Raw genomic sequence first — 14,254 nt, forward strand, 5'->3', positions numbered from 1 at the left:
GTTCCTGGCGATGCTCTGAGAACTACAACGGAAACTTTTGTCGTGAAGGCCTTGTTATTTGTTGCAACAGGTCCGCGACACGGCACGCAATTAACATGAGTGCGTATTATATGGCTGAAATATAGCTTGAATTGATGTAAAAACGACGTGCTGTGTTTTTTTTGTTTTTTTGTTGTTTTTTAAATGCAGAACGGGACCCCCGAGCAGGAGAAAGTAGCCTTGCCCATCGCGGGTTTAGGCTCGAGGATTAAAGTGATCGCCAGTCCTACAGCTTTCGTCGAAACTGCCAGCGGGGATTCATGCTGTGCTGCTTAGCTAAATGCGGTACGAAGCTAAAATGATGCCGGTGAGTTCATAGTTGTTGTTTTTTTTATTCTCTTGGCTACAAGTTTCAACCTTGTCTTATGGCGCATTGTTCCTTGTTTTTCGACATTTAAAAAAACGCCGCACTAACCCCCTGCAATGTTACCACTGTGTATTACCTGGACATTTAAATTGACGTGGCAAGTAGATGCGGCGGCTCCTCTGTGTCAGGACTATGGCAGCACAGACTCCTGTTGTGAAGTTTATTACCTGTGACAGCTGTGTGCGTGAAAGAGAGAAAGATCTGTGCATGTGGTTATAAGTTACGTCATGTATTTGCTTTCTGGGAGATAATTCGCACAAACACGGTTACCTTAGTCGAGTTCCCCCTGCGTCAAAATGCCTTTTACCGCCTATCTAGATCCAGTTTCTTGTTTTTTGTTTATTGATGCAGTTGACGTTTACCTGACAGGACGGTCATTAACGTCACTGTAAATGCACCGATTCTGTTCAGCTGTACGCTGTGTTTACATGCACACATCCACCCTGCTCATAACACACAACAAGCAGACGGCATTTGCCAATTCCTGCTGGCACGAAGCTAAACTCAGCTCTGGACTCCTGCCATGTCATCACCATCATCACCATCATCATCAGAGGTCCATAAGCTTTTGCTGCAGTACCAGGCTGTATGTCTCAGCACTTCTCCGATGTGGGTAGAGAGGGCAGCAGGACAGTGGTCTGTGTGAGAAACGGAGAGAAATTACCCAACTAGCAAATTCTTACAGTGACAAGATTTAAAGTAAAACTGGCACAGGTTCAAAAGTTCAAAGAAGTGATGGCTGTATTGGTAACTGGTGACAGTTTAACCCTAGTAACATTTTTATGTCTTGAATTTATTTACTTGTGAATGACGTGGAAGATGAGGCAAAGGATTGAATACTTGAATTATTAATCCGCAGAGATGCAAAGATTATTCGATCAGTTCTCAACTGTTAAATTCCACCCCAAATTCTCTGATTCCAGCTTGTTAAATGTGAATAATTTCCGGTTTCTTCACTCCTGTATGACAGCAAATTGAATTTCTTTGGGGTTGTGGCTGTGGGAAACATAAATCGACATCTGACAACCATTTTCTGGCATTTTATAGACCAAGCAACTAATCCATTAATCCAGAAAACAAATGACAGTTTAATCAAAAATGAAAATAATAGAGCCCGACCTATATCTGATTTTTGGTGCCAACAGTGATATCAGAAGCAAAAAATTGCGATAGCGATATTGGCTGGCACATAATTTGCACTGATTCCTCAAATGTGGTTATCAAGTATTTTTGGCAAAGATATGTAACTGAGGCAGGATGTTTTGCAATTCAACAATAAACCTTACTGTCTAAAATGACATCAGTTTACCGTAACTTAGTAGACTTAGTATGAATTTAATAATCATAGATTATCCCAAGCATCCTTTTTCTGCAAAATAATTCTTAAAACAAAAGCTTTATATTGGCACCTATTACAACATACTGTATACACCGATACTTATATATATATATTTGAGAGGCTTCTCTATCACTTTACAATGATATAAACAGCAGCAAATCCTCACATTATAGAAGCTGTAACCAAAGCATGTTTTGCTTGGTAATTGACTCACAAGATTAGCCTGTTATCGATACAATTGTTTTAAAACTACAGATGAAATTTAGCTAGTAGCTAATTCTGGTACGGCTGAGAGCCGTGCACTGTCCCTGTTAAAAAGCAGTGCTGTTTCTGGACTAGTTGACAGGATGTTTAGTTGAAAGAGTAAAGGAAATGGGTCACTGTCTGAACATTATTACTGGAATAAGCAGTGTATTTCCCTCACCTTTTCTAGTTAATTCTGGATCTTTGTGTCTTGAACAAACATGCAGAAATACACAGAGTAACACTGCTGGTGTTCACAATAATGTTAACAACTAATGAAAAATCCAGTGTAATCCTCTGTGAAAACAGCCTCATGTTCTGTTACTGTTACCAATCTCTGCTCAGACGTGTGCTTCCCGTAAAACAGCTTGATCAGTGAATTAATCATCTTAGCTGTGTAGACAGTCGTATCGGGATGACTCCTGTCTGGTGCGTGACCTCAGTCTGCTACTGGCACCTAGTCATTTGTTATCACCAAGCTCCATTCTCGTGGCCACCAATTTGAATTGTCACCCTTACATGTTTTCATACAAGATCTACTTCTTTAAGGGCCACGTGAGACCTTGCTAAGTGCCCCCTTTATTCCTATTCTGTCACACGAGAATATATGTGTTTGTGTCTGAATGAGATGCAGCTTCTGGTGTTCGCCTGATAAACACAAAATGGCCTCTATAAAACCAGGGCTGATGCAAGGTATTGTCTTAGAAATTACACCCATAGCCCATGACCCTGCTTGTACAGGCCGTGAGCTCGGGGGTGGTGAGAATGTAGTGGCGTAATTGCCGGCTGGGATAGTAAATAGGGGGTCACTGTTTCGTGAACACAATGAGCTATAGGGACTCTTTAACAGCGTGTTGTGGAGAGCACATTGTGTGTGTGCATGTGTTGTGGCAGCAGCCTGATAAGGGATGCTCGTCCTTTATTGAACCAAAGCATGGTATAACTCATTCACCCCCTCATTTATTGTCATCTCTACTTATACCCGTCTTTGTTCTGCAGACAATTATTAATGCCTCATTTAGGTTTGCTTTCTCTGCTGGTTTATTAGCCCATTTTTAATTTTGCTGTACTTGTTTTGTCTAGATAAAGTATTTACTAAACTATAGCTGACATAAAAGAAGATTAACCAAACTGAAATCAAAATATCTTAACATCAAGTCAGGGAAAACTTTCTGCTTTGTTTTGGATGTCAAGTGTTGCAGGAGCAAAACCCATATCACTTCCTCATTCCTCTCCCATGACACAAGTTGCTTGCTGTGTAGATTTTCAAGTAGATAAACTTTTTTTGTGCCCGGCGTGCATTATTTAGCTTTGTTTTCTTTGACCACACACACATTGGTACCATGTCTCAGTTACACCACAACAGAATCTCACAGTTGCTAGACTTTGTGGTGGTGTTATACTGGTGGGAAAATGAGATGATGCTCTGCGAAGCCTGATTTTGCTGTGTGTGTCAACAGAAACCTGAGCAGGCTTTCTCTGAGGCCACAACAGGCTTTGTTTTTTGCTCTGTGGGAGAGTATGTGGTGGTTACGTAAGCAGACGGTCACATCAGTGAGAACCAGTGACAGTCGGGGTTAATTTTCTGACTTTTTTGTGAAGAAAGAAACTACAGTAGGCTTGTGATGACAATCATTATCTTTGTTCTGTTCATTGCTCTGACTACTTCAACTTTTTGTACACAAGGCTGACTTCATCACCAAAAGGAAGAACAAAGGATATTTGCTGAGACAATTGATGAACTTTGAAATAGGCTAAATAATTGGCTTGATGCTTCCTGTTAGACTGTCCAGCTAACTAATGTCTCAGTATCAGCATTAGGGCTGCACGATATGCTCAAAAAGTGATAATGCAGGTATTTTGACAGCTATTTCGATTGCGATATAATTAATTGAATGTTTACTTACATCTGGAGAACAAGCTTTGTAGGCCAGAGCATCTCTGCAGCACTACAAAATGTCATTACAACACTGTTATTTTGCGGCTAATATGTTGCTCCAATCAGCATCACTCACATAAGCCTGTTTTTTTGGAGGTAGCACACCAGAGTCACCTGAGCAGGCATGACCCACCTTGAAATATTGAGTGACTCAAATCTGTGAGGTACCCAGGTTAAAAGTAGAATTCCACATTCAAGTGGTAAGACCCCCTATTCAAGCAGCGAGGGCTTTATGACACCATTGTTTAAGAATGAAACACTAGTCTTGCCATGGGGAAGAGGTGGGCCATCAGAAGTATACCAGGGGTGGTCTGGGAATCAGCTTTCGAGGAAACTTGTGGCTGTTTTTGACTAAAACAGGAACTGAGATAAAGCAGGATCTAAACTGAGGAACTAATCAAAGATTCCTTTTGGGCCATCCTGTTTGCTCTTCTACCACATCTGAAGAGCCATGAAGATAAGGGAAATTAGACTGCCAAACAGACTGCAGTGTTTTTGCATGTGAAGACAACCAAACAGCTGCTACGTTGTTCTTTATAATCTACTGCTGTGCAACTGATGTTTGATGGATGTTCTCCTGCTTACAGGTTTGTTTAAATGTTATTGTTATTGATATTTGAATATGAATGTATTTCACTGCTGGGAAGACAGCCAGCGCATATCACTTGGCTGTCAAAGCAATATATGACCAGAGAAAACGAAGCAAAAGGTAGAAAACCTACAAAACCAGAAAACACTACAATGGGTTGTGCTTTGTCCACCAGCTAGTATCAAACGGTATTGTATTTAGGTGCGATATTGACAATGAACAAGGTCTGCGTCCGTGGATCCGGGCTTACAAAATGCAGATAAATCTCCATTTGATTAAACGGCCAGAGAGTCCGCCAGATTACATGTTTTACGTCATTTGGAGGATTTTAGCCTGAAAAAGAGTTGGGGGTGGGTTCAGGCAAAATGGAGAGAAGTTTACCAGTGTTCAGTTGAATGTATTACCAACATTGTAGTGATACAAAGCTGGTAAAAAATCTGCTAAATTCGTTAAAGCATTTATTCCTTAAATTGATGCTACTGGAAGCTACCACCTCCTGGCTAAGTACTTTTGCAGGGACACCATTGCCCAGGAACTTAATTTAGGTCCTCTAGTCAAAATGTGGATAGAATAGATAACTTTACAGAGTCCCGAAAAGGTTCCTGGAAAAGAGCTTTTGTACTCTCCCTCCTCCAGTCACCCAGCCTCCTGCTTCAACAAGCAGTCTCTTTTGCATATTACAGATTAAACACCACAAACACGTCATTCAGTGTGCATTTTGTCAGGACGCTAATTAGGGTGTCTGCTACATTTAGAATCTCTACCTCTTGGTTTTTAGTTTCCCTCATGAGATAAATGTTGGTAAAAGATTCTAAAGATTCTGTGAGCATGTTGCTTTTCAGTTATTTATTTATATAGCAATGTTAATTAAGTTTGTGTATTTTATACTGATTGTAAAATCCTCCGTTTTGCTGCAGGCTTTTTGTTCCCCTGAATAACTTTATCCAACTATCGAGGGCTTGGAAAAAAAGACACATCTTCTCCCTTCTGCTCCATTATGACTTCCATTTCCGTTATCTCCCAGATAAGCCCAGAGGAGGAACTGTCTCATCACGTAGACCAGGACTGAAGGAGTATGGCAAGAGTGCAGATTATAAAGTGATAGGCTAAGTACTGCAGTGCAGACAGGGAGAGGAGGTTGTCCTGATCGAAGAGTCGCAGCCCGCTGCAGCTTGAGTGTGTTGTGAAAGCTGCTTGGTGTTTTTTCTCAGTGTTGCAGCTAAATGAGGCTTCTGTGTGTTCTGATTTGCTCTGCGTTCGTTACCTCTGACCTTTTCTCCCTCACCCCCTAATGCAGCATAAAGAAAGTGAGGGCGAGTGAGAGAGGGACGAAGAGGAATAATACCATTAGGGAGTTTTCTGCTGCCTCGTCTTTTTGAAGGACTGCTATGCTGGAACTGTGTCAACTCTCTACGCTGTGGCAGGACGAGCAACGAGACGTACACGCAGGAAGATGATGCTGCAGTGTCTTACAAACTTGCCGTAATCAGATTCAGAGGTGACTCCCTCAACAAGACCTATTTGATTAATTCGCTTAGCACAGCAATATCTGTAATTGAAAGTGTGCCTGTAGAGAAGGCCTAGAAGACCTAAGGTGAGACCCTTGAGGTATGGTCAGAGATACGGTGCCTGTTATCTCTGCTGCTGTCACTCTGCCCAACACCGTCCACTTTCCCAGTTGTCCCTTTTCTCCCCGCGGCATTATATCAGATGTTGTGTATACGTCCTAGTCAATCCCAGCGTATTATATCAAGCCTGTCTGACACTCGGTCTTATTTGATCTGACTACCTCCTCGCTCCACTAAGGCAGAGATATAGTCTGAACTTGGTTTGCTGCTCATGGAGAATAGTTTTATAAAACTATACTAAATTAACTGGTGTGTATTCATTAACACACTCTCAGGTATTGTGCTCTTTTATTTTTGGAGCATGCTGTAGGTCTTAACACTGTTAACACTATTCATGAATATTCATGGTTGTAATATTCTTCTGTCAGCAGGAGGTTGTAATTAGGTCTTACTTGGACTACAGTGTCTTTAATATGCATTGGTTTACAGGTTTGTTTGTTTTTTAGATAAAACAGGCATAATGTTCCAACATTATGACAAACTAAAATGTTATGGTACTTACAACATAGGGAAACCATAGGTAACCCATTCTGTTTCCCTTACACTGAAGAGGGAAGAAGAGGGGCAACTGGGGGCCAGCATTTACAATGACTGATTCAAACAACAGCAGACTTTTTTCACAACTGTCCACAACAGGGATAACCCTTTTAAGGAAAGTGAAATTGAAATAGAAATGGTGCTGGGACTAGGGCTGTGTCCTATGGCCTCAAGGTATATCTTGATATTTTGAAATCTCCTTAACAATGCTTGATAAATTCTCGGACTGGGCAATAAAAGTACTTCAATATTGCGACAATGTTGCAGTGATGACTATTAGTACTTTAACAAAATATGAACACAGTCATTCACATTACTTACAATCATTCATTAACAATCTCACTAAGTGGGTAACGGCAAGTATTAGATCACGTAGAACAGTCTGATCATTTACATGAAATTACTATAAAGAAGCCTTTGATACCAGGACACTTATCCCATACTACCAAGAGATAATGCTATCCAAAAGCTTGTAGCTTACAGCTTAAGTAGAGAGAAACATAATGGACCAAAACAAAGGCACTTCTATTGTAAGAACTGATTTGAGTAGAAAATCAGTTACTTGCCAGAGAACATCAGCCAAGATATTTAATTGGATTTCCTTTTAAAACTCCAGACTAAGATAATGAATTGTTTCCAATGTTGCTGTGGGTGTTTTTAGTCGTATTGATGTGAATTCCAAGTGACGTGATGGGCTTTCATTTGCAGATTATCCTTACATTGCAGAGTAATTCAATTACAGTACAATCAATCCCTTGTGATTTGTCTATTCTTGGAAACGGGGAAACTGCAGTGGCAGACAGTTTTGATCACTCTTAACTCAATATGCGAGCAATTGCATTTGGACAATGATCTTGAAAGTCTAATGCAGTAGGATTGACCCTCACAAGGAGAGAGTGGAAGGTTATGCTGGAACACATGGATGGATATTTGAAGTAGCATCGTCAAAGAATCATTTGTGTAACAAAACATTTTCTTCTACAGTAATTTCCTGCAAACTGCTCTATTCACTTGCGACACTTTATTGCTGTAATGATCATGTTTGTTATCTGGACGATCAGTGGGAGTGCCACACACACACACACTCACATCGATGCGGCGTTCCTTCCTGTAATTGGCTATGGGTACAGTGTTGATTTTTAAACTCAAGTCATTTCGGAATCCTCTGTCTAAACAACTGGAGAGGCTTGAAATGCTGGTTCCCTTCAGGCCTGAAATCAATGGCATCTGCTTCAGGACCCCTCTGGCTTTAATGGGAGAAGGTATCCAAATTACACAGTAAAGGGCCAAATCAGCATCTTATTGGAGGTAGGCTTTATAGCTGATATCTTTTCTGTACAGTGTATTGCAGAATAGCCCTGCACCTCCCTATGGGGACTGCAGCTTATTTAACTTACTAAAGTACTGAATTGTTGCCAAAGATGCCTGTTTCCTTGCAATAACCTGGAACAACTGTAAGAGTTTATCTTTGTTTTTCCACGTTTCTCTTTCTCAAGCTCTCGGCCCTTTTCAACAGGGTAGGTCAAGTACATGCTGCCAGCTGCAGTCACTCTCTTCCTTCAGAGGATGTTTTCTTATTGCAGTGTCTTTTGTTTGAGGGTTTGATGTTACAGCCTTTCATCTCTGAGAGTCGCACTTACACGTCTATCTGTGTTACTGTGTCTACAACAGATATTCCTAGTCATTATGGCTGGGAGATATGGCCTTTATATAATAATGCAATAGGCTATATCCTACACAATGTATGTCTCTGTATTTTGAAATCAAGGACCAGGCGATGACTTCGAATCTCAGTATTTTTGAAGAAATACCTCATTATGTGTATTGGATTTATTCACCTTAAAACCAGTTACTGAAATGTGAAATTTGCTAATGAGAATGAACGCCTGCCTTCTCCTGGTCCTTGGTTACACAGAGGGATATCTCCTCTTAAACTTAAGGCAAAGAGGCTGCAGGCTATTACATTTAAGCTTACTATTGTAATACTGAGCCAGTAGTCTGTTGAAAGGCTATATTTTTATATAGAGGATTAATTTAATCCCTGAGATATAGCCCCAATGACCTAGCCTTATAGCTGCTCTGCTTTGAGAATATCCACAGCGCATGCTGCAGAGTTAAAAGGCACATTTCTCACATCTTTGCACTGGCTATAATTGTCAGTTTGCAATTTTTATCTGTCAGACCAGTCCCCAAACCCTAAGAGACAGCTTTGACTTAACTGATGCTGTGATGGAATTAGAAATATATCGCTATAATAACGAACTGCAGCCACAGTGACAGCTCGTCCCCTTCTCCTTCCCCGGGGCAATCTCTTTGCCCTGTCTCAGGTAGGAAGAAAGTGCAATTCAGCACTTGTTTCTGTCATCCACCCTGATAGACAGAAGGCCATGTGTAACAGATTTTTGTCAGAAGTTGTCATATAAACTTCAAATTGGCACAGCTGAACTTGCTGGTTGTGCAAGGCTACCTACGGTTAGGCTTTCTAATAAGGTGTTGTGCTACTGTTTTGTCTATATTGAAACAGGTTTATCAGGCTGTTATTGAGCCTTTTAATTTAACCTGCTGTTGTATCTATGAATATTTTATGAATGCTCAAGTTGTCTGACTGAGTCAAAGCAAGGAGTCGGGGCACTCTTCTCACCTGTCTGTCTCGGCAGACCACTTGATGCAGTCTTTTTTCCCCTTAATCAAGCTAAAAGGGGCTCTGCGGCAGCACTTGAGTGAATTTCATATTATACTCACAAGACTTTTTCTAATAACGAATCTTCGTGTTAAAATATACACATGAATTAATCTAGTGTATCCTTACTGGTCAGCTAATAATGAGAACTGGATCTGTCATTTTCAGGTTTCCTTCTTCTCAGGAATGTTCTGTATCATGATGGAAATTTTCCTTAAAGCAATGTGAATATGCAAGTGTGTATGAGAATTGGCCTGATTAGCTCAATTAATTATGTATATATAGCACATGTGTGCAATATACTAACCCATAAGCAGTGACCGCATGCATTAGCCGATGAAGGTCAGCAGCAAAGTGCTAACTCATCTAGATCGGGGCGAGGACTGGGTAGTATGGTGGCCCTGGATCATTAACTTTAGTGCTGTGAAGAATTGACTGTCACCAGTGAATATCCTATCCTGCTCTTTCCCACCCTCCACCCTCCACCCCTCCCTCGCTCTGTTGTCTCTCTTTCACTCTCCAAATATTAACAGGGTCATTTGAATGTCCTACATTGCTGGGAAGTTGTGATGATGTCAGCTGCTCTGCGCTGATCTCTGATTGGCTTTTATACTGAATGCAGACTCATGAAATTGAGACCGGCTAAGGTTTTCTTTTAATAACCAGCTCTAAAAGTGTAATTTACTATAAGTTGTGTATTTATTAAGTTCTCAACTACATGCCACAAACAGTAAAACTGTCCTGATTAACAGACAGGAAAGGAAAGGTCTTTGTTTTGTTTTTTTCTCCAGGGTGGTCTTCCACCACAGCTATTGGCTATTAGCTTGGTTTTTTTATAACCAGTGACGAACACAGCTGTTTACAGCTTTCCGTACTGTAGATTACTGACAAGAATGAGTCACTGCTGACTTGCTCTATTGATGGGGATCTTTCATTTACATCCCTTTGGAGCAAACCAGTTGAATCAGGTCCTCTGACTCAGAGTACTACCCCTTGATTCAGCCTTCACCTCATCACCGAGAAAATAACAAGCCTTCTCTTGTCGTGTGTGTGTTGCCAGGGAGATTTTAAGAGTAAACGTGTCACCAGCCCAGTCACTCTGTAAGCTTCATTTGAAGCTAAGGGGAATAAAGCCACTTATCTCAAGGCTGTTGTCTTTTTGCTTGGGGCACCCACAGTTGAAAAGCAACTTAAATACATTTGTTTCTGCACCACCTCTGCAGCTGCTCCGCATGCTCGCCCCCCAAGCCCTTTGTGCTCGTGACCCCACTGACCTGATGTTCCCACCATTCCCCCTGTAGGCACCGCGCCGTTCACAGCAACGTGCTTAGAATTAAAAAAATAAAAACGGAAGTCAAACCTGGAGATTTAAGGACACAAAAATACTATACTAACAATTATACACATTCCAGGGTACTCTAATTCTTCTTCTTGTTGTAGCTGTGCAATGCCCTAGGATACTTTTTTAATGATAGGTTTTATTATAGCCTTATCAAAGCTGTCACTCCTTGCGTGTGATAAGATTAGAGCATATTCCAGCACCGCCCTCTGAGACACTGTATTTACTTTCATACCATCAGTGTTTTAGAGTATTACATTTCACTCCCAGGTGCGTATTTTTAAATGAACTGTCAAGGCTTTAGTTTGACATGGGCCTACTTTCTGTTATTAAATTGGAAGCCCAATGCCTATTGCTATAACAATAAATAATGCACATGTATTGAATTGATCATTTTCTTTAACATGTTTGAAAGCATTGCACTAGCTGTCTTAGTTTCAGTTTGGCATGCCAGCATTTTCTTGCCATCAAAGCTCAATTTTCTGCGCAGTTCCGATGTGTTTTTTTTTTTTTTTTTCTGCGGTTGCTGAAGGCTTTCACATTCCACTTCTGTCAGTGACAGCTTCATTGAGAATGGTCCATTTCTTTTTTTGATAGTCTTAAACCAGTCTCTACCATCTGTCAGTCACACACCGACATCAAACCCAGAGTCCTCAGTGGTCTGCTCTTTCGGAGAGCTTGGCAGGAGTGTTTTGTGTGTGCGTGTGTTTATATGTTGGGAATGAGGGATCTCTCACAGTGGTGACAGCACTAGTTAGCAGTTAGATGGCGTTGGGAGAAGTGGAATTCTGGGAGCTGATTTCTCTGTTGACACAGGAGCGAGGGTTAGGAAAAGGATACTGCTGCCTGTAGCTCCTTTTCAGACGTGCACCCCTTTACGTCAATGTGACAACAGTTTGACATGTTTGAATAAACAGCCATGTCCTTTCTACATGACCATCTAGATGGTTGTAACATTTTCGTATCACTCTTAACACCACAAAAGTCTTGCTGTAGCAGAACAAGGTGTAGCATGAGAGAGCGAGATAAAATGCGCTACTTTAGCACCGTCTACGCCGTTTAGCTCAGTGGGTAGAGGGGGCGTCCCATGTTGAGAGGTTTTGTCCTTTGTCCTTTAGCCCCGGGTTCAAGTCCTGGCCTGGGTCCCTTTGCTGCGTGTCACTCCCCCTCTCTCTCAACTGGTTTCCTGTCATGTCTTCAGCTGCTCTGTCAATAAAACCAAAAGGCAAAAAAAAAAAAAAAATAGCAATAATTTTTTTGGAGAGCATCCCTCAGGCTTACAATGATTTAAGGCTCCTATCTTGTGTTGTTATTTCACTTTCTCTGCCTCTCTCTCCCTCTTCCACCCGTTCTCCTCAGATGTTCCTGACTGTATACCTCAGTAACAATGACCAGCATTTTACTGAGGTCCCTGTTACCCCGGAGACGCTGTGCCGGGATGTGGTGGACTTGTGTAAGGAGCCGGGGGAGACGGACTGCCACTTGTCCGAGATGTGGCGTGGATCTGGTGAGTGGCGGTGCCAGTCCACCCAGTGTTATCCTCAACACACACTGAGGAACATGAGCTTTTCAGTCACATGATGTTTTGGAATATGGCTATATCCCAAGGGACAGGAGTCACTGTGCAGACACTTGTTTGTCTTCTTCCTTTTAATTAGAAGGAAATTGCTTCTCTGAAGTCAGCGCTATATGGAGATTAGCTGTGTGGTCAACTGCCTAGTGATTTCTTTTTGAAGGGCTTATCTCTTTTGGGCCTGCGATGCAAATGAAGCCGAGCCCGTAATCCCTGTAACAAACACAAGCATCTTCGCATTTCTCAGGTGGGAGGGGGGACGTTGAAGATTTCTTGCCTTCCCGAATTTTCCCCATCCCTCATAGTCATGAGGTACTCAGAATCAGAACTCAAGGAGTCAGGCTTCGTAGCCGTTTCCATGGCGATGCTGCCATAAGAGCGAAGAAAGTGCCAATTATTGTGTTTGAGTACTTCCACAAGTATGCTGAAAAGAGACTGCTAACTGCTGAAAAGATTGTCTCATTTTGCAGCCATTTTTCAGACTCACTGCTGACTCCCATTGAAAACACAGCAGAAGCATTTTGAATAAAATTCCTACGTAAAGCTATTCATAACCCCCATATTACAGCTGTTGCTGATTTGTTTTGCCGTCATGCTGCTATAATAGATCAGCTTCATTGACCTCTACTTGACTGTAATGTGTTATTCCATTTGTGTAATGAAATGGTCTTAAGCAGGTTGAAGAAAATGTCTGAGGAATAGCTGATGAGCCTTTTGGCTCCGCACCAGTGGGAATAATTGACAACACATCACAGTTGTTTTCCCTGAGGTCATTGCTTAGAAAGATCAACGAGATGCTGAACGCTCTGATGACATGAACAGGGTTGAGACAGGATTCACAACGCAAACATCACATGCACAATTGACCTACATTGGTATTGTCACTTGTTTAAACCTTGCTTAGCTTAATGCAATAAGACTTTTAAAGTATTGACTTTATGGGTGTGCTTTGCCTCACACCTGAGCATTGACGTGTTTTTATGTGTTCCATATGCAGAGCGAGCCGTAGGTGACGGGGAGAGGATGCTGGATGTGCTCCAACGATGGGGACAGCACAGGGCAGAGGTGCGCTTCTTTCTGCGTCACAATCGAGCTCCAAGCAGGGAATCAGGTAAGTGTCCATCTCCGGCACCCACCCCAACGACACATACAGTAAATGATGGAGCTGCAACGATGAGTTAATTGGATATTATATCGGAATCACTGATTTTTTTCATTTTATTTTTTTATCATTTATGAAAGTAAATGAAAAGTCTTTGAGTTTTGGAGCATAAGCTGGACGAAAGAAACAATTTAAAGCCGTATCTGTGTCCATTGAAATTGTGATAAGCATTTTTCTTAATATTTTTCTATGGACTAAACTATTAATCGATACATTGTCAAAATAATAAGCAGTTTAATCAATATTGAGAATAATTGGTTGCAGCCAGAAATGTTGATATAGCAGAACAAAAAGGTTTCTAGAGTCACTTTCTCTCACATAAGAGTCATGGTTTGGAGAAGGGCTGTCCTAAGAGAAAAGTCATTTAGCACCAACGTAGTAAACTCCAGAGATGCCTGCAGCCTCTACAGATAAACACATCCCATGTTTAAGGGAGCCTGAGACAGAGATTGAACCAAACAACCTCACTACTTACACTACAGAGGTTTGGAAATGGTACCGTTAAGACTGCCTTTATCCAGTAGGGGGCTTTATATTAACAGGCTTCAAATCCTTGAACAAGTCTTATTTAGCCATACTGGTGTAGGCCAGGGTGAACGCAGGGTGTCCCAGTCACTACGTCATAAGCCTGTTACTTTTCAGTTTTCTTAGGAACAGAGAAAACTCTAGTATTTTGGTCGTGTGCTATCCTCTCAGCCCTCAGTTGCGTAACTAAGCCCTTTTTACCCCTCACAGCTTGAGTCTGGCCCAGGGATTAGATGGCTGTTTTCCCTTCCTGTTATCTTAGCCTGCTCTTGTTTTCCCACACTGTTAGCTTAG

At 41.5% G+C, this 14,254-nt stretch overlaps 1 protein-coding gene across 3 annotated transcripts in view; it reads left to right on the plus strand.

Moving 5' to 3' along the window:
* tp53bp2a (tumor protein p53 binding protein, 2a) overlaps positions 1–14,254 on the plus strand; it is a 31,013-nt gene that overhangs the window by 270 nt on the left and 16,489 nt on the right. For 2 of the 3 annotated variants that reach the window (XM_030442536.1, XM_030442538.1), the window contains exons 2-4: positions 190–346; positions 12,060–12,207; positions 13,271–13,384. In XM_030442536.1, coding sequence (XP_030298396.1) covers positions 320–346; positions 12,060–12,207; positions 13,271–13,384 — 289 coding nt within the window. In that variant the 5' untranslated portion in view covers positions 190–319. Of the gene's footprint in view, positions 1–189; positions 347–5,813; positions 6,015–12,059; positions 12,208–13,270; positions 13,385–14,254 lie in introns of all 3 variants that reach the window. The other variant, XM_030442537.1, reaches the window with a different exon arrangement.

Source organism: Sparus aurata, chromosome 15 (genome assembly GCF_900880675.1).
Source record: "Sparus aurata chromosome 15, fSpaAur1.1, whole genome shotgun sequence".
In the NCBI taxonomy this organism is placed as follows: domain Eukaryota; kingdom Metazoa; phylum Chordata; class Actinopteri; order Spariformes; family Sparidae; genus Sparus; species Sparus aurata.